The 22,153-nt window shown below is 39.7% G+C and overlaps 1 protein-coding gene and 1 pseudogene across 2 annotated transcripts in view; both read left to right on the top strand.

The window, feature by feature from the left end:
• The window catches only part of GRID2 (glutamate ionotropic receptor delta type subunit 2), a 1,388,009-nt gene that overhangs the window by 851,497 nt on the left and 514,359 nt on the right, over positions 1 to 22,153 (top strand). For both annotated transcript variants that reach the window (XM_061191720.1, XM_061191719.1), the window contains 2 exons: positions 2,276 to 2,437; positions 20,275 to 20,394. In XM_061191720.1, coding sequence (XP_061047703.1) covers positions 2,276 to 2,437; positions 20,275 to 20,394 — 282 coding nt within the window. The remainder of the gene's footprint in view (positions 1 to 2,275; positions 2,438 to 20,274; positions 20,395 to 22,153) is intronic.
• Positions 4,726 to 7,904, top strand: LOC133092494 (DNA replication licensing factor MCM4-like; annotated as a pseudogene).

Here is a 22,153-nt window from a genome sequence, read left to right as displayed (position 1 = left end):
CAATATGAGCCCTTGTCCAGAAAGAACCCATATTCTAGTGTGAAAAGCAGAGTTTAAGAAATCTTAGCATTATGATATGCTTCAATAGAGGTATGCACCAAGTGGTATGGGAGATAAAACGAGGACTGCCCACCTAGACTGAGAGTGGGGAGAATCCTGAGAAGTTGTCAGGATAGGATTCACCCAGCTTGTGACCCATGAATTGAATATGAGAGGAAGTTAACTAGATGGAGAAAGATAAAGAGACATCAAAGGATGCTCCCACAACTGTCTCATCTACACACTTAAAGAAATCAGTCAGAGGGTGAAACAAAGTAAAGCTAGGTTGCTAAGAGCAAGCGAGTTTGAGGCAGTGGGGCAGGAGAGGTCAGAAAAGGCCAGATTATTGCATATTATTGAGAAATCATCAAAAGATTTGCTCTGGATTTTTGGGTACAGCTCACTCATCCATCATGTTTCGTCTAGGTTTACCTTTTGGGTCTTCACAGTCTAATTCAGATGAAGTTTGATTCATCAGGTACTGTTAACATCAAGTCTCACTCTTCATTCATTGCCAATCGCACCATCCCTCCTACTCCCTCTAGTAATTATCTGGTGGCTGGGCAGGGGGGTAGGGGGTGGTGAGAATGAGAATAGCCTATCCTAATATTTCCTTATAAAGAACAAACTGGGGGGCTTCCCTGGTGGCGCAGTGGTTGAGAATCTGCCTGCTAATGCAGGGGACATGGGTTCGAGCCCTGGTCTGGGAAGATCCCACATGCCGCGGAGCAACTGGGCCCGTGAGCCAGAACTGCTGAGCCTGCGCGTCTGGAGCCTGTGCTCCGCGACAAGAGAGGCCGCGATAGCGAGAGGCCCGCGCACCGCGATGAAGAGTGGTCCCCGTTTGCCACAACTAGAGAAAGCCCTCGCACAGAAACGAAGACCCAACACAGCCAAAAATAAATAAATAAATATTAAAAAAAAAAAAAAAAGGAACAAACTGGAATTTCACTTAGTGCATAAGGGTGTTCAAAGTCTGTTTAAAGAAAGGTCTACAAGCACGAATGGTTAAAGATTTACCTAGTTTTGAAAGAAAACTCAAAAGGCACTGTTAGGAAGTGCTTATTAACAGTTGTTCATAGTATCAAACTTTCATCATACTAATAGTTGAAGCTTACTACCATGCTGTGATGTGGACAGAAAATTTCATAAGATTCCTTCATGATTAATTATAAGCAAAGGGTAATCAAAGTACTGTCACCTTTATTTGCAGGAAAAAACTGTGATAACAAGACTCTTAAAAATCTGAGAAAATTAACATGCTTAAAATGGATTTAATTTTTATAGCTGAGTTCTTATTTTTTAATTTTATATTAGAGTTTTCCTTCAAAAAGGAAATAATATAACACTGTTATATTATTTAACCTCTGTTATTGACCTTGGATATCTCTTGGTGTCTGTATTTTTAAAATATTGTTTCTAATTTATTTGAAAAATAAACACCATCGGTAATTAACAGTGAGGATAGTGGCTCTGGCAAGACTTAAGCGTAAGAGTGCAATACAGCTTATCAAACATGTGTATAATTCATTTCAGATCTATATAGAGGGAAGATAACATGATTACATTAGAAGAAGACAGAGTTAATGTAAACACACATTCACAGTGAATAGTTTATGATATTTGTCATGTTAATTAATTGCAATGCACATGTATATAATTTTGTATAGACCCTTGATCATTGTAATGTTTATGAATGGTGCTGTTTCCTCTCACTTTTTTCATTACTTTATCTCCAGAGGCACAAATGTACAGGCAGGTGTCTGCTTCCTTTTTTTTTGCACCTATGACACTCATCTTCTATGTAAGATCAAGTTGATATTTCTCCATCTGAATAACCAGAATGCAAAAACTTGACATATTCAGAAAACGTATTGTTCAGTTTGCCCTTCTAGTCTTAAGCCCTTAGATCCTTACCTCCTCAGAAAGAAATAAGGACTAGTGATTTTCTAAGGTCTGACACTAACAGCCTTGGCTCTGTCGAAACTTCCCTTTTTTATCTTCTCTTTCACAACTAAATAAGCTGAAAAAGCAATTGAGGCATACAATCAGACAAGACTTCATTCTCAATAACAAAATTGCCCAGGAAATGAAAAAAGCAACCTTCTGCTTAATAAATAACCCAGTAAACCAACCATCTATGACATGAACGGAAGCAACTGAGCTGATGATTTTCTCATTGTTCTTGATGGTTGGCATCAATGATTCTAATGATTACTGTCTAATGTCTTTTCAGATTTCAAACCTTTACATATATGACACGGTGCTTCTGCTTGCTAATGCTTTTCATAAGAAGCTGGAGGACCGAAAGTGGCACAGCATGGCTAGTTTGTCATGTATCAGAAAGAACTCCAAGCCCTGGCAGGGAGGGCGTTCCATGCTGGAGACCATCAAGAAGGTAATTTCTGACTAGCATTTCTTTTCTTTTTTTTTTTATTCATCCATTAGTTTTTTGTGTTGTTGTTGTTAATTTTATTTTTTTAATGAAGTATAGTTGATTTACAGTATTGTGCCAATCTCTGCTGTACAGCAAGGTGACTCTTATACACATATAGACATTCTTTTTTAATATTCTTTTCCATTATGGTTTATCACAGGATATTGAATATAGTTCCCTGTGCTAAACAATAGCATCTTATTGTTTATCCATCCTATATATAATAGTTTACATCTGCTAATCCCAAACTCCCAATCCATCCCTCCACTGCACCCCCTCCCCCTTGGCAACCACAAGTCTGACTAGCATTTCAATCTTCCTAATTTTTATGCAAGGAGGAACAATAAGTCATTGTCTGATGAGATATCTTTTAGTAGGATTTTTTTTCACTAATGTTGCTACCTATTCAAAGCACAAAACACTGTAATGGGTAAATGAAATATTTAAAAAATCAAGGTCAGAAAATCATATACATCTATGAAACAGGGAGCCCTTATTTATTTATAAGGAAATTTTATGCAGGTAAAAAATTAGTTGTTGAAATATTTCAATGCACTTTCATTATATCATTAGGGTCAGAGATGCTCAAATTATTTTGGTACCTGTCACAAAATACAAAAAGTTATTTTTTTTTTTCTTTAAACTACACCATCCACTGAAAAAAATAAACACTAGACCTAGGTGTTTTTCAGTTAGATGATGCATGGTAAGACATTGGATGTGATGATCTTTAATTTACCTTACAACAAAAATATTCATAAACAGTTAGTATTTTACAGCATTTGTGAACTATTTGGGGGTACTTGATGGCATTCTTCTTCTTCACTTTCAATGTGGTATTTAGCCTGGCTGTGACCTGCTTTGGCTCAGCTACCTGCTCCATTACCATAATGTTGTTTAGCTCCTCTCAAAGGTATAAGCATCCTGCAGTTTATTAGCCTCTTTGTCATGTCATCCTTGCTGGCATTTTCCATTTGTCTCACACAGCTTCTTGGATTTAAAATGAAATGATTAATAAAACAAACAAATTTCTCCTGTACCCTTTACACAAAGGAGACAGCCATTTGGAAGTTTATATTCTTCATTTTATGCATCCTTTTTCTTTCTGCATGTGTTTTCCTTTTTCTCCTGAAATAGTTAGAGAAATAGCTAGTCAAATGAAATATGAAGTATTTAGAAATGCCAGCGAAAAATCTAAAAATTAACGTTAAAAGGGAGCTAGATGTACCAAAACCAGGAAGTAGAGGGAAAAATGTTTCAAATGGAGAAAAGCCTGGATCTTCCTCTCGGTACTGTATCCTCTTTGCAGAAGAATCACTTTAATGAGAATTTAGGGTCTTATCAACAGAAGTGCTTGAGAATTAAATGTATTGAATATATTGGCAGAGGAGGATTTTTCAAGTGAAACATGAGTAAGTCAAATCTAAGCTCAAGGTGTTGCCAAAATCCCCCAGCTCTATCTATGTAGGGAGTTGGCAGGTATGAATCCAAGGGAGGTTGTTGAACATGGTTCCGATCCTGCCAATGTATTAATTCATGGTTTGTCTAGGATGCAGGAACCTGAATATATTCATTCTTCGGAAGCTGTCTCACAAAGACAGAATAATTGTTTGGGAGGTTGCTTAGGAGATACTAATTTAGTGGAAGTATCAGTAGGAGGGAAAGAGAGACACTATAATATGTAGGTATTTCTTATGGAGCAATTCAATATGTAAAATGTTGTTAGAAAATTTATAATCAAAACAATGGTTTCATGATAATTATGAACTTTTGTTTTGGGGGAATATTTGCATATTTTTCTCCTGTAAACTTTCAACCCGGTGGCACTTTTTAAAGGAATATATCCATTCTGTGTATCTAGAGACAATGTTTGAATGATATGTTTGATTGCAAATGTTCTATTTCATTATTTTTTTCTCACATTTCAAATTGCCCTTAAAAACGGAGTTAAGTTTTTCCAATCGTATTACTTTGCCTCATCTGAGTGTCTTGGTTATCCCATTTGGATGTCCAGGCTGATGACACTTCACAAAACAAGAGAATTTGAGAAAAAGTTTACTACTCACACAGGGACTCCTGGGGAAAGCAGAGTGGGCCCATGCAGGCCCAAGCTGGCTTGAGCAAAGCACTGTGAATGGGCTGGGCATTTGTAGTGGTTAAGGGATGGGGCTAAGAAAAGTTCCCATTTATGTGGGCTGGAGATTTTTGAGGCTTAAATTTCCCAGGGGTGTTAAAGAAGGAGGTGCAGGATGGGCTTTCTTAATCAGCGTGTCCATATGTGGAGCCAAATGAGAAAAGAAAAGCGAAGCTTAGAAAGAAGTCAGCAGCCAGACATCACAAATGAGGTCAGGCTCTTTATTACAATGTGAATATTCTAGTGATAAAATTCTTAATTACACTCAAGTAACCACTGCATGCCTATATTCTGAGCATGCTCTATACGCTTTACAAAGCCTATGTGCTAATGCAAGGAGTACAAAGAATTAATGTCCCTGAATGGACATGGTATCTATCTATATAGTTATCTTTTTATAACCCTCAGAAAAGATTTAGAGTATTCTTCATACATGTTTTCGTTGTATTTATTCCTGAAATTTTGTAGGGTTTTGAGTATGCGCATCTGTGCGTGTATGCATGTGTTTGTGCACACTATCATGAGTAGGATATGTTTCCACTATATTTTTAAACTAGTCATTGTAGGTACATGAGGAAGTTATTGGTGTTTGATATATTTTGTGACTGACCTGATCAACTTTTGTTACTAAGCTCCAGATTCTTACTTCTTTCTTTGTAATTTATTTCCTTGTGTTTTTCAAGTAGATATTGATATCATCTTCAAAAAATTGTCATCACTTAATTCTAATACTTTATATCTTTTTAAACCTTTAAAAACTTTTTCTTGGGGCATCTGGGAACACAACCTTCCAGGTGCACCTGGAGCCCTGTGGGCTTTGGAGGCGGCCAACTTCCCCTGTTGCAAGTGAGAAAGCCAGGTCATCTCCATGTCGGAGACGATGAGGCCAGGATTCTCCCTCTACGGGAAAGCAGCAGATGATGCTGACCAGGCCTGGAGCTGACCTGCAGAGCCCCGCTGCACAGGACACATTATTATCCAGCTCTCCTGTGATGCATTCTTCAGTGATTCCTCTTGATTTTGTTGTCAGTTCACCACTGACATGTGGCACTCTCAGCTCTTGGATAGAGAGAACTCCAAGCAGTGGTGTTAGGGGCACACCCATGAGGCAGAGGCCTGACCTGGGTTCTGCACAAAACGGTCTGCAGGTGGATTTCCAGTATGGGCCAGCAACAGAAGATACACTGGCCGGTGAGCAGCTTCTAGGCCAAAAACTTCTGATTTGAGGAACAGATGTAAATATGGAAACCTGCAAAACAAATTTGCAGAGATTTTATTGACTCTCTGGCTAAAGAAGAAGAAAATATTGCCGTAGATATTGCTGAACCTCCGTACATGCAGTTACTTGGAAAAACTATTATTATGGGGAAGCCATTTTTAAATGTAAACTGTGAACACATAAAATCATTTGGCAAAAATCTGAAGAGACAGCTCGTCTGCTTCCCACTGGAAGTTATCCTGACTTTTGCTATGACTCTCGATGAGATCTTTGACAGTTACCTGACTCAATCTTAGAACATCAGATACAAGTGGGACCATTCAGTGTATTGGAGATGAAGAACATGAAGAACCTGAATCCAGAAGACACCAGTCAGCTCATCACCATCAACGTCACGATGATGAGGATGTCCCAGCTGATTCCAGAGACGCATGGGGCCTTCTTCCGGTGCCCGGTGGGCACCCATGCTCTCCTAGTGGAGATGGACCTTGTCAGAGCGCTGAGCCTGAGTATGGGCATGCTGCCATACCACCCACAGTGCGGTGCTGACCCACGACTGCTTGTCACGTTCTCTGACAAACAGATGATCAAACTCCAAGAGTCTCCTGAAAATATGCCTGCCGGGCACATGCCTCATGCTGTCATCCTTTTGCTAACAATGACATTGTTGACAAGATTCATCTTGGGGACAGAGTGCATATCACAGGCATTTATCCAGCTGTTCCTATTGAATCAGCCCAAGGGTGAGTAATGTGAAGTCTGTCTACAAAACCCTCATTGATATCATTCATTATCAGAAAATGGATGCAAAGCGTCTGCACAAAGGAGATGAAGAAGCAAAACAGAAACTTTTTTTCAGAGAAGCATGTGGAATTACTTAAGAAACGTTCCAGAAAACCAGCCATTTATGAGAGACTTGCTTCAGCCTCAGGTCCAAGCACTTAAGAACAGGAAGATTTCAAAAAGGGAAACTTGCTTCAGCTTTTCTGGGGAACAGGGAAGGATTTTAGTCAAACAGGAAGAGGCAGATTTCATGCTGAGATCAACATCCTGCTGTGCAGTGACCCTGGGACCAGCAAGTCCCAGCTCCTGCAATAGGTATACAACCTGGTACCCTGGGGCCAATATGCACCTGGGAAGGGCTTCAGTGCAGTCGGCCTAACAGTATATGTGAAAGACCCCAAAAGGAGCCAGATGGTCCTGCAGACAGGCCCTTATCCTTAGTGACAGTGGCATCTGCTGTATTGATACTTGAAAAGATGAATCAAAGTACAAGATCAGCGTTGCTTGAAGCCAAGGAACAGCTAACTCTTCTTACCACAATGGCTGGGGTTATTTGCAAGCTCAATGCATGCACACGTATCCTGACAGCAGCAAATTCTATTGAGTCTTAGTGTAACGCTAAAAAATACCACCTTTGAAAATATCCAGCGACTTCACACCTTATTACCCAGGTTCGGTTCCATCTTCCTCATGCTCGACCTCAGGATGAAACCTGTGGCAGGCATCTGGCTCACCACCTCGTGGCTGTGTACCGCTCGAGCAGGGAGCATGTGAAAGAGGAGTTCATGGATACAGCAGTGCTGAAGGACTACGCTGTCACAGCACTGGATGCCTAGGTTGAGTCAGGAAGCCAGCCAGGCTGTCACCAAAGCTCAAGTAGAGGAGGAATGGTTTCTGCATACCCTCCAAAGCTGGAATCGTTAAAATGGCTTAGCAGAAGCCCATGCTAAAGTATGATATTCAAATAAAGTTGAAGCAAAGTTACAGACATCCATAGAGAGGCTGTAAGCAGTCTGCTGCTAACCCCCAGACTGGCATTGTAGACATATCTATTCTTACTACAGGAATGAGTGCCATCTCTCCTAAATGGAAAGAAGAGTTAGCTGAAGCACTGAAAAAAACTTATTTTATCTAAGAGTAAGATACCAGCCCTAAAGTACCCACAACTTTTTGAAGATGTTTGGGAACAATCTGACATAGCCATTACCAAAGATATATTTGACGAAGCACCATGTGCCTTGGCTGAAGATGACTTTTTGACAGTGATTGGAAAAACTGCTCGCTTGCTCTGAAGCTCTGAATGTTCAGCTCCTCTGCACTTGGGCACTGACTTTGCTTCCATATATGTGTACAGCATATGGGCCAATAGAAAGAAATTCTTTCTTTTTTTTTTTAACATCTTTATTGGAGTATAATTACTGTACAATGTTATGTTAGTTTCTACTGTATAACAAAGTGAATCAGCTATATGTATACATACATCCCCATATCCCCTCCCTCTTGCGTCTCCCTCCCACCCTCCCTATCCCACCTCTCCAGGTGGTCACAAAGCACCAGCTGTTCTCCCCATGCAATGCAGCTGCTTCCCACTAGCTATCTATTTTATGTTTGGTAGTGTATATATGTCAGTGCTACTCTCTCACTTTGTCCCAGCTTACCCTTCCCCCTCCCCGTGTCCTCAAGTCCATTCTCTATGGCTGTGTCTTTATTACTGTCCTGCCTCGAGGTTTATCAGAACCATTTTTTTGTTTTTTGTTTTTTAGATTCCATATATATGTGTTAGCATATGGTATTTGTTTTTCTCTTTCTGACTTACTTCACTCTGTATGACAGACTCTAGGTCCATCCACCTCGCTACAAATAACTCAGTTTATTTTCTTTTTATGGCTGAGTAATATTCTATTGTATATGTGTGCCGCATCTTTATCCATTCACCTGTCGATGGACAATTAGGTTGCCTCCATGTCCTGGCTATTGTAAATAGAGCTGCAATGAACATTGTGGTACATGACTCTTTTTGAATTATGGTTTTCTCAGAGTATATGCCCAGTAGTGGGATTGCTGGGTTATATGGTAGTTCTATTTTTAGCTCTTTAAGGAACCTCCATACTGTTCTCCATAGTGGCTGTATCAATTTACATTCCCACCAACAGTGTATGAGGATTCCCTTTTCTCCACACCCTCTCCAGCATTTATTGTTTCTAGATTTTTTGATGATGGCCATTCTGACCGGTGTGAGGTGACACCTCATTGTAGTTTTGATTTGCATTTCTCTAATGATTAGTGATGTTGAACATCCTTTCATCTGTTTGTTGGCAATCTGTATATCTTCTATGGAGAAATGTCTGTTTAGGTCTATTTAGGTCACAGGCTCCCGGGAGGGGTGGTGTGGATAGTGACCTGGGCTCGCACACAGGCTTCTTGGTGGCCGCAGCAGCAGCCTTAGCGTCTCATGCCCGTCTCTGGGGTCCGCGCTGATCGCCGCGGCTCGCACCCGTCTCTGGAGCTCGTTTAGGCGGCGCTCTGAATCCCCTCTCCTCGGGCACCAGGAAACAAAGAGGGAAGAAAAAGTCTCTTGTCTCTTCGGCAGCTGCAGACTTTTTCCCGGACTCCCTCCCGGCTAGCCGTGGTGCACTAACCCCTTCAGAAGGGCTGTGTTCACGCCGCCAACCCCAGTCCTCTCCCTGCGATCCGACCGAAGCCCGAGCCTCAGCTCCCAGCCCCGCCCGCCCTGGCGGCTGAGCAGACAAGCCTCTCGGGCTGGTGAGTGCTGGTCGGCGCCGATCCTCTGTGCGGGAATCTCTCCGCTTTGCCCTCCGCACCCCTGTGGCTGCGCTCTCCTCCGTGGCTCCGAAGCTTCCCCCCTCCGCCACCCGCAGTCTCCGCCCGCGAAGGGGCTCCTAGTGTGTGGAAACCTTTCCTCCTTCACAGCTCCCTCCCACTGGTGCAAGTCCCATCCCTATTCTTTTGTCGCTGTTTTTTCTTTTTTTTTTTGCCCTACCCAGGTACGTGGGGAGTTTCTTGCCTTTTGGGAGGTCTGAGGCCTTCTGCCAGCGTTCAGTAGGTGTTCTGTAGGAGTTGTTCCACATGTAGATGTATTTCTGATGTATTTGTGGGGAGGAAGGTGATCTCCGAGTCTTACTCTTCTGCCACCTTGAAGGTCTCCCTCCAGCACTTTAAATATATCATGCCACTCCCTTCTGGCCTGCAACATTTCTGTAGAAAAATCAGCTGATAGCCTTATGGGGGTTCCATTGTATATGACTCTTTGTTTTTCTCTTTCTGTCTTTAAAATTCTCTGTTTAAGTTTTGCCATTTTAATGACGATATGTCTTGGTATGCGTCTGTTTGGATACATCTTATTCAGTACCCTCTGTTCTTCCTGTACCTGGATATCTGTTTCTTTCTTCAGGTTGGGGAAGTTTTCAGCCATAATTTCATCAAATACATTATCAACCCCCTTCTCTTTCTCTTCTCCTTCTGGGACCCCTATAATGCAAATGTTGGTACACTCAATGTTATCTCAGAGATCTCTTAAACTATTCTAATTTTTAAATTTGTTTTTCTTTATGCTGTGCTGATCAAGTGATTTCCATTATTCTATCTTCCAGATTACTTATGCTTTCTTCTGTATTACTTAGTCTTGTATTCATTCCTTTCAGTGTGTTTTTCATTTCAGTTATTTTATTCTTCAGTTCTGATTGGTTCTTTTTTATATTTTCTAGTTCCTTGTTAAAATTCTGTGTTCTTTTACTCTTTTCCCTAATTCAGTTAGCATTCTTGTCATTAATGCTTTAAATACTTTATCTGGTAAGTAGTTTATTTCTGTTTTATTATGTATTTTTGAGGGGTTTTCTCTTGCTCTTTTAATTGAGACCAATTCCTCTGTCTTCTCATTTGCTTAACTTTCTCTGTCTCTATGAATTTAGGGGAAACAGTTACCTATTGTGGTCTTCAAGGAGTGTCCTTACATGGGAACATACATGTATAGTCTGTGTGTGCCCAGTGCCTTTGGTGGGAGAGCTGGATTTGACATGAATGCAAGTCACATTTTTCCTCATGGTGTGCTGGTAGCTGTCAGCTGCCAGTGACTATTGCCTACCGATTGGGGATGGGGTCAGATCCAAAGTTGCTGGAACAGAAGCCCTGAAGTTTGGGTCCAAGGTGGCTCCATTCCCTTCAAGTATGTGCTCTCCCCTCTCTCAGCTCCGGTACCCCTGCCCCAGAGGAGAGCAGTGCTGGAGCAGTAGGGGCCCCTGTGGGCTCTCAGCTCATGATGGGGCATGGGCTGCAGAAGGTTGGCTGTAGACAGAGATCCAGGCTGTCTCTGATGTGCTGCCGGTGTAGTGCCAGCAATGGCTGCCTCCTCCCTGCCCAGATGCTGCCCCAGGTCTGAGTGACCTCTGTGTTCCAAGGTCTACCACTTTCCTCAGGCTCGGCAGCCCTATATCCAGTGCAGAGCTGTGACATGAAATAAGCAAGGCTGGAACAATCGAGAGGTTCAGGCTGGGGCAGATGCTAGGTTGGTCGCAGAAAACCCGGCAGCCACTAGTGCAGTCTCACTCTGCCCTCTCCACGCTGCCTCGGCAGCAAGCCAGAGGATGCACGCTCTTCACGAGCTGAGTTCAGGCCTCCCACAGCCCCCCTGTTAGTCTCAGTAGCCCTCCAACCAGCCAAGGGGGCTTGTCTGCCCTTTGTCAGACCTCAGGCCTGTGGAGCCCAAAATGTGACTTGAACTGCCCATGCCCCAGGGAGGATGTCTGCCCACGTAATCTCCCTTTTCCTCTGAGTCCCCTCCCACGGTCACAGGTCCTAACCTGATAATTTCTCTGCTCTTCCTACCCAATTACATGTGAAATCTTTCTTATGGCCTTGGTTGTATCGGAGTTTGTCTACCATTTTCCAGTTAGTTTTCAGTGAGAATAGTCCCATATGTAAATGTATTATTGATGTGTTCGTGGGGGGAGGTGACTTCTATATCTTCTTATTCCTTTGTCTTGATTGATCTCCCCTTGTTGATTTTCTTTTTAAAAATTGTATACTTAGAGTAATGTAAATATATTACTTTGCTTTTCATGTTAAGCACTAAGTACCATTTAGAATTATAAACCTGAAGGACAGAGAGAACATTTAGGAAAACATAATGTGACTTACTAGAAACAGTATTGACTTGGAATATAAGATAGCCTTTTGACAAAAATGTGTGCAAATAAACTTTTTGCCACAAGAGCTTTGAAAATATAGTCAATGCCCTTGGAATGGTCTTCTTGTGGACCCTTCAATGTATCCTCAACTTCAGGGCATTTGAATCATAAAGTGGGTAAAATGGTGTCAATTTTAATTTAATTTAGTTCAACACACATTTTTTGAGCAATCACTGTGATATGCATGTGTTATATTGGGGACACAGCTTACATCGTCTAGAGGAAAATGTATGAGGCACAAGAAGGAGGCTTCAATTCAGGTTCCTCAAATAACTAGTTGTCTGGGCCTCAGTTTCTTATTCTCTGAGATGTAGACAGCATGACCAAAATGTTAGTAGTTTCTTATTTCCTGCTCAGTTTGCTTCAAGTTTCTATTATGAATGAATATTTGAGTATATGTGTATATTTGTAAATATGTATGTATATATCTCTATGCACATACACACACATATAAATGTTATATGGCAACTCAAATTTTCCTAAACATTTTACACAAATTAAGTTTTATGTTTTTATTCTTTTTTATTTCTTGGCATAGTGTATTCTAGTATTTATCTACAAATTATATTTCTTTTCTGGGTATAAAATATAGTATCTTCTTTTTCTCAGGGATTTTTCTCACTGAAATTAACTTATGCAACATGAGGGCATCAGGGCACACTGCTGAGTCTGGCATCTCCCAGTGTGTTCACAGTCTTGCTGGGCTTATGTTTATTTAACAGGGTATCCTTAGTTACCAAGCATGTTTGCAGGTTGCAAGGAACCTAGGAATATGTATAAGGAAATTAGACAAGTGTCATTAATATTTGATGTTCCATATGATCTTCCAAAAGTACCTCTCAGTTACTTTGCAGTTTCAAATATAGGGATAAATCCTTCTGCCTCATAAAGAGAGTGAAACAAATACTTAGGAAATTTTTTTTCTTCTTTTTTCCAACGTATCCTATCCATAAAGGAACATCAAACTTCTGCCTTTTCGGGAACTGATTATCCAGTGGTAAATTATTCCTGACCTTTGATCTACTCTTTTTATTTTTCTTCTCTTCTTCTTTTCATATCTGATACCCACTGGTATTTCTATACAGAGTGTATAGGATGAAATCCAAACTAATTTTACATGGCATTTTTCAAAAGGTTTACTCTGGAGGCAATTATTACTGTCAATTTAATGGACATTTAAAAACTATATGTGCTATTCATACTATCAATGTCCCATTAGCTTATTTTGTTTAGAATCAGCTGTATCAAGAGATTTTTTTAAAAACTGCAACTATGTATGCACAAAGATAATGACTGCTCGTCACCACCTGGCCAGCACACATTTTTACCAAGGCTCTGATTTCAATGTTGAGCTGAGGATAGATGAAAAAAAAAAAAAGCTCAAAAACGGAATATTTTTAGGCAAGCAAATATCAGAGAGGTTAAGTCTGAGTCAAATAAGAAGGGGCTTCAGTTAAAGGGTTTATTTGCTTGAAATACTGACCTCTCAAGCACCCTTTATATCCACGTGAGAGAAGGTTTTACTAATTACACAGGCTAACAGCTCATTAAGAATAGAGCATAGGGGGAGACCTTCAAGATGGCGGAGGAGTAAGACGCAGAGATCACCTTCCTCCCCACAAATACATCAGAAATACAGCTACATGTGGAACAACTCCTACAGAACACCTACTGAACGCTGGCAGAAGACGTCAGACCTCCCAAAAGGCAAGAAACTCCCCAAGTACCTGGGTAGGGCAAAAGAAAAAAGGAAAAACAGAGACAAAAGAATAGGAACGGGACCTGCGCCAGTGGGAGGGAGCTGTGAGGGAGGAAAGGTTTCCACACACTAGGAAGCCCCTTCGCGGGCGGAGACTGCGGGTGGTGGAGGGGGGAAGCTTCAGAGCCACGGAGGAGAGCGCAGCCACGGGGGTGCGGAGGGCAAAGCGGAGAGATTCCCGCACAGAGGATCGGTGCCGACCAGCACTCACCAGCCCGAGAGGCTTGTTTGCTCACCCGCTGGGGCGGGCGGGGGCTGGGAGCTGAGGCTCGGGCTTCGGTGCTAGCCGGGAGGGAGTCCGGGAAAAAGACTGCAGCTGCCGAAGAGGCAAGAGACTTTTTCTTGCCTCTTTGTTTCGTGGCGCGCAAGGAGAGGGGATTCAGAGCGCCGCCTAAACGAGCTCCAGAGACAGGCGCGAGCCGCGGTTATCAGCGCGGACCCCAGAGACGCGCATGAGACGCTAAGGCTGCTGCTGCCGCCACCAAGAAGCCTGTGTGCGAGCACAGGTCACTCTCCACACCTCCCCTCCCGGGAGCCTGTGCAGCCCGCCACCGCCAGGGTCCCGTGATCCAGGGACAACTTCCCCGGGAGAACGCGCAGCGCGCTTCAGGCTGGTGCAACGTCACGACGCCTCTGACGCCGCAGGCTCACCCCGCCTCCTCCGTACCGCTCCCTCCCCCCGGCCTGAGTGAGTCAGAGCCCCCGAAGCAGCTGCTCCTTTAACCCCATCCTGTGTGAGCAAAGAACAGACGCCCTCAGGTGACCTACACGCAGAGGCGGGTCCAAATCCAAAGCTGAACCCCGGGAGCTGTGCGAACAAAGAAGAGAAAGGGAAATCTCTCCCAGCAGCCTCAGGAGCAGTGGATTAAATCTCCACAATCAATGTGATGCACCCTGCATCTGTGGAATACCTGAATACACAACGAATCATCCCAAATTTGAGGCGGGGGACTTTGGGAGCAATGATATATATATATTTTTTTCCTCTTTCTGTTTTTGTGAGTGTGTATGTGTATGCTACTTTGTGCGATTTTGTCAGTGTAGCTTTGCTTTTACCATTTGTCCTATGGATCTGTCCGTTTATTTATTTATTTATTTATTTTTTTAGTATACTTTTTAATGCTTGTTATCATTGGTGGATTCGTTTTTTGGTTTGGTTGTTCTCCTCATTCTTTCTTGTCTTTTTCTTTTTTTTTTTTTTTTTACTAGTTTTTAATTTTTTATTTTTAATAATTATTTTTTATTTTAATAACATTTTATTTTATTTTATTTATTTCTTTTTTTCTCTCTTTTATTCTGAGCCGTGTGGCTGACAAGGTCTTGGTGCTCCGGCTGGGTGTCAGGCCTGTGCCTCTGAGGTGGGAGAGCCGAGTTCAGGGAATTGGTCCACCAGAGACCTCCTGGCTCCACATAATATCAAACGGCGAAAGCTCTTCCAGAGGTCTCCATCTCAATGCTAAGACCCAGCTCCACTCAACGACCAGCAAGCTACAGTGCTGGACACCCTGTGCCAAACAACTAGCAAGACAGGAACACAACCCCACCCATTAGCAGAGAGGCTGCCTAAAATCATAGTAAGGTCACAGACACCCCAAAACACACCACCAGATGTGGTCCTGCCCACCAGAAAGACAAGATCCAGCCTCATCCACCAGAACACAGGCATGAGTCCCCTCCACCAGGAACCCTACACAACCCACTGAACCAACCTTAGCCACTGGGGGCAGACACCAAAAACAACGGGAACAACAAACCTGCAGCCTGCGAAAGGAGACCGAAAACACAGTAAGTAAAGCAAAATGAAAAAACCGAGAAACACACAGCAGATGAAGGAGCAAGGTAAAAACCCAGCAGACCAAGCAAATGAAGAGGAAATAGGCAGTCTACCTGAAATAGAATTCAGAATAATGATAGTAAAGATGATCCTGGAAATAGAAGGGAGAAAATACAAGAAACATTTAACAAGGACCTAGAAGAACTAAAGAGCAAACAAACAATTATAAACAACACAATAAATGAAATTTAAAATTCTCTAGAAGGAATCAATAGCAGAATAACTGAGGCAGAAGAACGGATAAGTGACCTGGAAGACAGAATGGTGGAATTCACTGCTGCAGAACAGAATAAAGAAAAAAGAATGAAAAGAAATGATGACAGCCTAAGAGACCTCTGGGACAATATTAAACATAAAAACATTCACGTTATAGGAGACCCAGAAGAAGAAGAGAAAAAGAAAGGGAATGCAAAAATATTTGAAGAGATTAGAGTTGAAAACTTCCCTAATATGGGAAAGGAAATAGTTAATCAAGTACAGGAAGCACACAGAGTCCCATACAGGATAAATCCAAGGAGAAACACGCCAAGACACATATTAATCAAACTATCAAAAATTAAATACAAAGAAAAAATATTAAAAGCAGCAAGGGAAAAACAACAAATAACATACAAGGGAATCCCCATAAGGTTAACAGCTGACCTTTCAGCAGAAACTGCAAGCCAGAAGGGAGTGGCAGGGCATATTTAAAGTGATGAAAGGGAAAAACCTACAACCTAGATTACTCTACCCAGCAAGGATCTCATTCAGATTCAATGGAGAAATTAAAACTTTTACAGAGAAGGAAAAGCTAAGAGAATTCAGCCCCACCAAACCAGCTTTACAACAAATGCTAAAGGAACTTCTCTAAGCGGGAAACACAAGAGAAGAAAAGGACCTACAAAAACACACCCAAAACAATTAGGAAAATGGTAATAGGAACATACTTATTGATAATTACCATAAATGTGAGGGGATTAAATGCTCCAAGCAAAAGACACAGACTGGCTGAACAGAAACAAAAACAAGACCCGTATATATGCTGTCTACAAGAGACACACTTCAGACCTAGGCACACATTACCTAAATAGACCTAAATAGACATTTCTCCAAAGAAGATATACAGATTTCCAACAAACACATGAAAGGACGCTCAACATCACTAATAATTAGAGAAATGAAAATCAAAACTACAATGAGGTATCACCTCACACTGGTCAGAATGGCCATCGTCAAAAAATCTACAAACAATAAATGCTGGAGAGGGTGTGAAGAAAAGGGAACCCTCTTGCACTGTCAATGGGAACGTTAATTGATACAGCCACTATGGAGAACAGTATGGAGCTTCCTTAAAAGACTAAAAATAGAACTATTATATGACCCAGCAATCCCACTACTAGGCATATACCCTGAGAAAACCATAATTCAGAAAGAGTCATGTACCACAATGTTCATTGCAGCTCTATTTACAATAGCCAGGATATGGAGGCAACCTAAGTGTCCATCGGCAGGTGAATGGATAAAGATGTTGCACATATATACAATGGAATATTACTCAGCCATAAAAAGAAATGAAACAGTTTTTGTAGTGAGGTGGATGGACCTATAGTCTGTCATAAAGAGTGAAGTAAGTCAGAAAGAGTCAAACAAATACCATATGCTAACATATATATATGGAATCTAAAAAAAAAAAAAAATGGTATGAAGAACCTAGGTGCAGGATAGGAATAAAGATGCAGATGTAGAGAATGGACTTGAGGACACAGGGAGGGGGATGGGTAAGCTGGGACAAAGTGAGAGAGTGTCATAGACATATATACACTATCAAATGTAAATAGGTAGTGGGAAGCAGCTGCATAGCACAGGGAGATCAGCTCGGTGCTTTGTGACCACCTAGAGAAGTGGGATAGGGAGGATGGGAGGGAGACGCAAGAGGGAGGAGATATGGGGATATATGTTTATGTATAGCTGATTCACTTTGTTATAAAGCAGAAACTAACACACCATTGTAAAGCAATTATACTCCAATAAAGATGTTAAAAAATAAGAAATAGTACTTACACCTTGAAAAAATAGAAAAAGAATACAGCATAAAGAAGATAAATTATGAAGTCAAAAAGGTGAAAAAGATAAGTGGAGCCACAGTAAACTAAATGCAGGTTCCCTGATTTATGGGGTTTTTTACCGTGTGCAATGTGGATTAAGTGGACTGAGTTGCTTGGTACCAGATATGAGCCAAAGAAAAGACACTGGCCCAGGGTGGCCATATGAGTATTGATGGGGAACAATAATAATACAGTGCCAGGCAGTCTAGTGGTTAAAAGTTTAAAATTTTCAGGAGTATAGCATTTTTGCAATGTAGCAATCATACTGATACACAATATCTTTCCTCTTTTTCCTAGAAATAAAGTACTAAGTCAGAAATGTAAGATTCTGATATAATTGGAGATATTACTGAGGTAGATGTGTGATTTTGAGGACAAGAAAAGTGCTTCTTAAAGGATTTCTTAATACCAGTAGTTTGAACTATGTGTAGTAATATAAGCTATATTTGTCAAACTCCTACAGAATTTGCCATTTAGACATATTTATGATAATAAGATCCACTGTACTTAACCCAGTCTTTAAAATCTTACGTGAAAATTGGGTTCCTTGAGATATTAGTACTGAGTGAACATTCAGGATCAGATTCATGTACAAGAATGGGATATTTCACCCATATCAGACACAGGCAATTAAGAAGCACAAAGGAGAAAGAGATTATCGAAAATTCTGTATGCTCCCCCGCCCCCCAAGCCCTTTCTTCCCACATTGGACATACATGCACATTCTGTCTCCAAAAAAGATTTTGTAGGCTTATCTCACACAGCAGAGAGCATTTACGTTATGAAATATCTCCATTTTTGCCCTAGAAAGTGTAAAGCTTTAGGACATTTTCCAGGGAGCCATAAACCATTAATCCATAGATTTGGAGTTTGTTTACTACTCCAGTTAACAACTAATAATAATAATTCTTTAGGCCGGGACAAACTGCTAAGGGCTTTTGTAGATCAGACTCTTCTTCCTAGTAAACATTACCAATCTCTTTACCTGGGATTCCAGTTGACAAGGGCATTAGACTCATTTACCTCCTTTTTTTTTCTACCCCTGGGCTGCTCCCTCTACCACACACACACACACACACACACACACACACATACATATCAGAAAATGGGGGAATAGATCCTAGACCAGCTGCTTTGATAACTCTTTTTCTCCCCAAATACTACTCAATGAAATATAATTGAGTCAAATTTACAAAAACATTTTCCAAAGCCTGTAAATATTCAAGCATATAATGAAATTTTGCAACCCTTGTAAACTTTAGTAAAAAAAAAAAACAAAAAAACCGAGGAGCATGCCTATAATTTCTAGTAGAACTAGAAACCTTCCAAAATTAAAGAATGAAATAATCATGGAGATGATGATGATAGTGGTAGTAATTAAGCTCTCATAATTTATCAAACACTCTTCTATATTTACTTGTATTATAAGACATAATTATCTTCTGGGGTAGATACTATAATTTTGGCCATTTAACAGATGTAGAAATTGGGGCATAGAGAAATTAAATGACTTAGCCAGGTTTGTACAGCTGGTAGATTCTGATGCCATTGATCAAATCCAGGAAGTCTGACTTCAAAATCCATGCTATTGACTGTTTAATCACATATGAGAAGAGCACAGATATTTCAAATTCAATATATTTTTATTAATAAAACTGGATAATAAAAGAGAAGCTATCTTATTAGAAAATAACAGTGAAGGATCAGTTTTGTTGATTATTACTGTTGCAAAAATGAAATAGATTAAATATTGACATTAATGAATAAGGAATAATTTGTTTGAATGACTGTTATGAACTCAGTGTCATGTGATGGGCTATAAGACACAGTTGAAGTAGGAGATATAGCAGACAGCATAATACCTGCCAAAAAAGACTAGAAGTTGAGTTACAGGTTATGGCAAATGAGATATATTTAAGTATCAACATCACAGAGGTGATAATTGAAGCAGTTTACAAACTGAGATAATTTGTCCAAATATATGTGATTATTATGCCAAAATTCTAAGTTAGCAATACTTTAGTAGAGCGTGACTCACAATGTTATTTTCATTTGTAAAATCCTAAATAATGTGAAGGCTGATAAACTAAACTGAGAAAAGAATGGTAAACAAGAAAGAGAGAAGTATTACCTATATTGCCATCTGTTGGTGAAATGAACATCTGTCATGTTGAATGAAAGATGAAGCTTGGAAATTCCCAAGGAATCACAACAGCTAGAACTACTATTTAAGTGCAAAAACAGACTTCAGGACTAATTTAGATTTTTTAATTTGAAAAAGATATTTAAAGGAGGAAAAACAAACCTCCAATAAGTTAAAAACTATGGCTTTTAAGATTTCCAGACATAATTTTAGATTAAATTAGAAAGGAATTGTGCTGGAGAAAGAGTATTGTCAAAACTTGTTTCCAGAGTACATTCTATGCTCCTGGAAGTATCTTGTTTTTTGACTAATGGATCCATGCATGTCACAGCATATGTAGGCAAAAATCCTAGCCTGGAATTTAGTCTCAATTCAAACATGGCATTTTGAGTACAATTTGCTTCTTTGAGTCAAAATTTCATTTTCTGTAGAGTGGATGGGATTGGATTAAGAGATACTCAAGGCTACTTTCAATTGTACTCCTATTAATGCTGTGTATCTATTAATAATATCCTGTTAATAATTGCATGCTTGAAAAAATATTTATTTTATATATGAAAATTGTGTTCCTAGAACTTCCTATTATTATTATTTTACATCTTCAAAAATCTTACATCAGTATCTTTTCTCTCCTTTAGGGTGGAGTTAGTGGGTTGACTGGAGAGCTAGAATTTGGAGAAAATGGAGGCAATCCCAATGTCCACTTTGAAATTCTTGGAACCAACTATGGAGAAGAGCTTGGCCGAGGTGTTCGCAAAGTAAGACCAGACACACTGATAAATTTGGTTTTTCCTATAGTAATATTGTTTTGTTTGTTCTCCATGCAATACAATCACGGTATGCATTAAAGTCTATATTGTAGTTTGAGAGAGAAGAAGAGGGGGAAGAATTAGGCATTTAGATGACCTTACATACTTATCAGAAGTATTAATCAATAAATTCTATCTGTGCCTTAGAATAAAGGGAAAAAATTAAACTGATCATTGCCTAGGGAACTAGCATAATCTTCCATTCATTATAATACTAATTTTTATAAAGTAGTGAATTTAATATTTATGCAATGCATAGCTACTTGGTTTTTAGCTTGTAACATGCACAAAATCAGAATAAGAGCTTTGATAAATTTTATATATTAAGAAGGAAAGTTTACTGTAAAATGTGACATTACAGTATCTCAGCGTCTATGTCGTGTAATAAGTAGGAAAAAAATGGTTTCCGGGAAATGGACTCTTGTTTTATACTACAGATCACATGTAAGAAGTTGAGTGCCAATAAAGGATGTTTCATGAAATACTGGGCCAATAGCTTTCTTAAGGAGAAATGTAAAAACCCTGGAGAAATGACTTTTCTACAGTTTTGATTTGCCATTTTTATATATTTTGGGTAGGGAAAAACCTAAGTTAATTGAGTGTGCATACAGAGTTCATAGCTATAAATTTGTAACTGTATAAAGTTGGCTGCATTGAAAATAAGGTCTTCAGTAGATGTTTCTTTCCAGTGCTGAGGTGTAGGATGCAGAAAAATTTATACAAATTGAAATTTAGAGTTATTCTAATGAGCCATAAAAACCTCTTGGTAAATTTATGCTAGAGACGTTGAAACTATCTTAATGTGTTTTTAATTGTTTTATAGTGAAACATAGCAAACATATAGAAAACTACATAAAGCACAAGGATAGTTTAGTGAATTATTGTAAAGGAAACACCCACTACTATGGTAAAGAAGTAGAACATATCAAACATCCTAAAACCCCCATTATACTTCTTGTTGATATCCCTGACTTCCCTTCTCAGTAGTATCACTGTTAGTCTGAATTTTATGATATTAATTTGTTTACATTTTAGTATAATTTTATCACCTAAGTGTGCATCCTTAAATATTTGTTTTTCTGTTATTTCAATTTATCAACGGACACAATGTAGTATATATTCTTTCTTCTTGTTTTTTATATTCCTCGTTGTGTTTGTGTTATGCATTCTTGTTGTTACGTGAAGTTGTTTAATCATTTATATTGCTGTATCATTTTTTATGTATAAATGTGTCACAACTTGCTGTGGTCTGTTGCTGCTTTTAGACTATCATAAGCAATGATATTATGAATATTCTTAGACGTATGTCTTGGATATATACTCTTGTACTTGTGTATGTATTTCTGTAGGATTTCTATCCAGGAGTAGGATTGCTGCAATACGAGAAAATATACACTGAATTTTACTAGATAATCTCAAACCTATTTTCATAGATATTTACCAATTTACATACCTCCAACAGTGCTACAAATTCAAATTGCACTAAATGTTGGTTTTTGTTACACTTTTACATTTTTATTAAGTTATTCAGTGTTTAATGGTATATCTTTTTGTTTCAATTTGCATTTCCCTTATTATAAAAAGATTCTGCATCTTCTGCATTTTTTTGCTCTTCAGGTTTCTTTTTGAGTTAATTGCCCATTCAGATCCTTTGGCGATTTTTCTATTGGGTTATATTTTGTGTGTTTTTTCTTTTTTTAACATCTTT

This window comes from Eubalaena glacialis, chromosome 5, assembly GCF_028564815.1.
Source record: "Eubalaena glacialis isolate mEubGla1 chromosome 5, mEubGla1.1.hap2.+ XY, whole genome shotgun sequence".
Taxonomy (NCBI): Eukaryota; Metazoa; Chordata; class Mammalia; order Artiodactyla; family Balaenidae; genus Eubalaena; species Eubalaena glacialis.
This window is presented reverse-complemented; position numbering and strand designations above follow the sequence as displayed.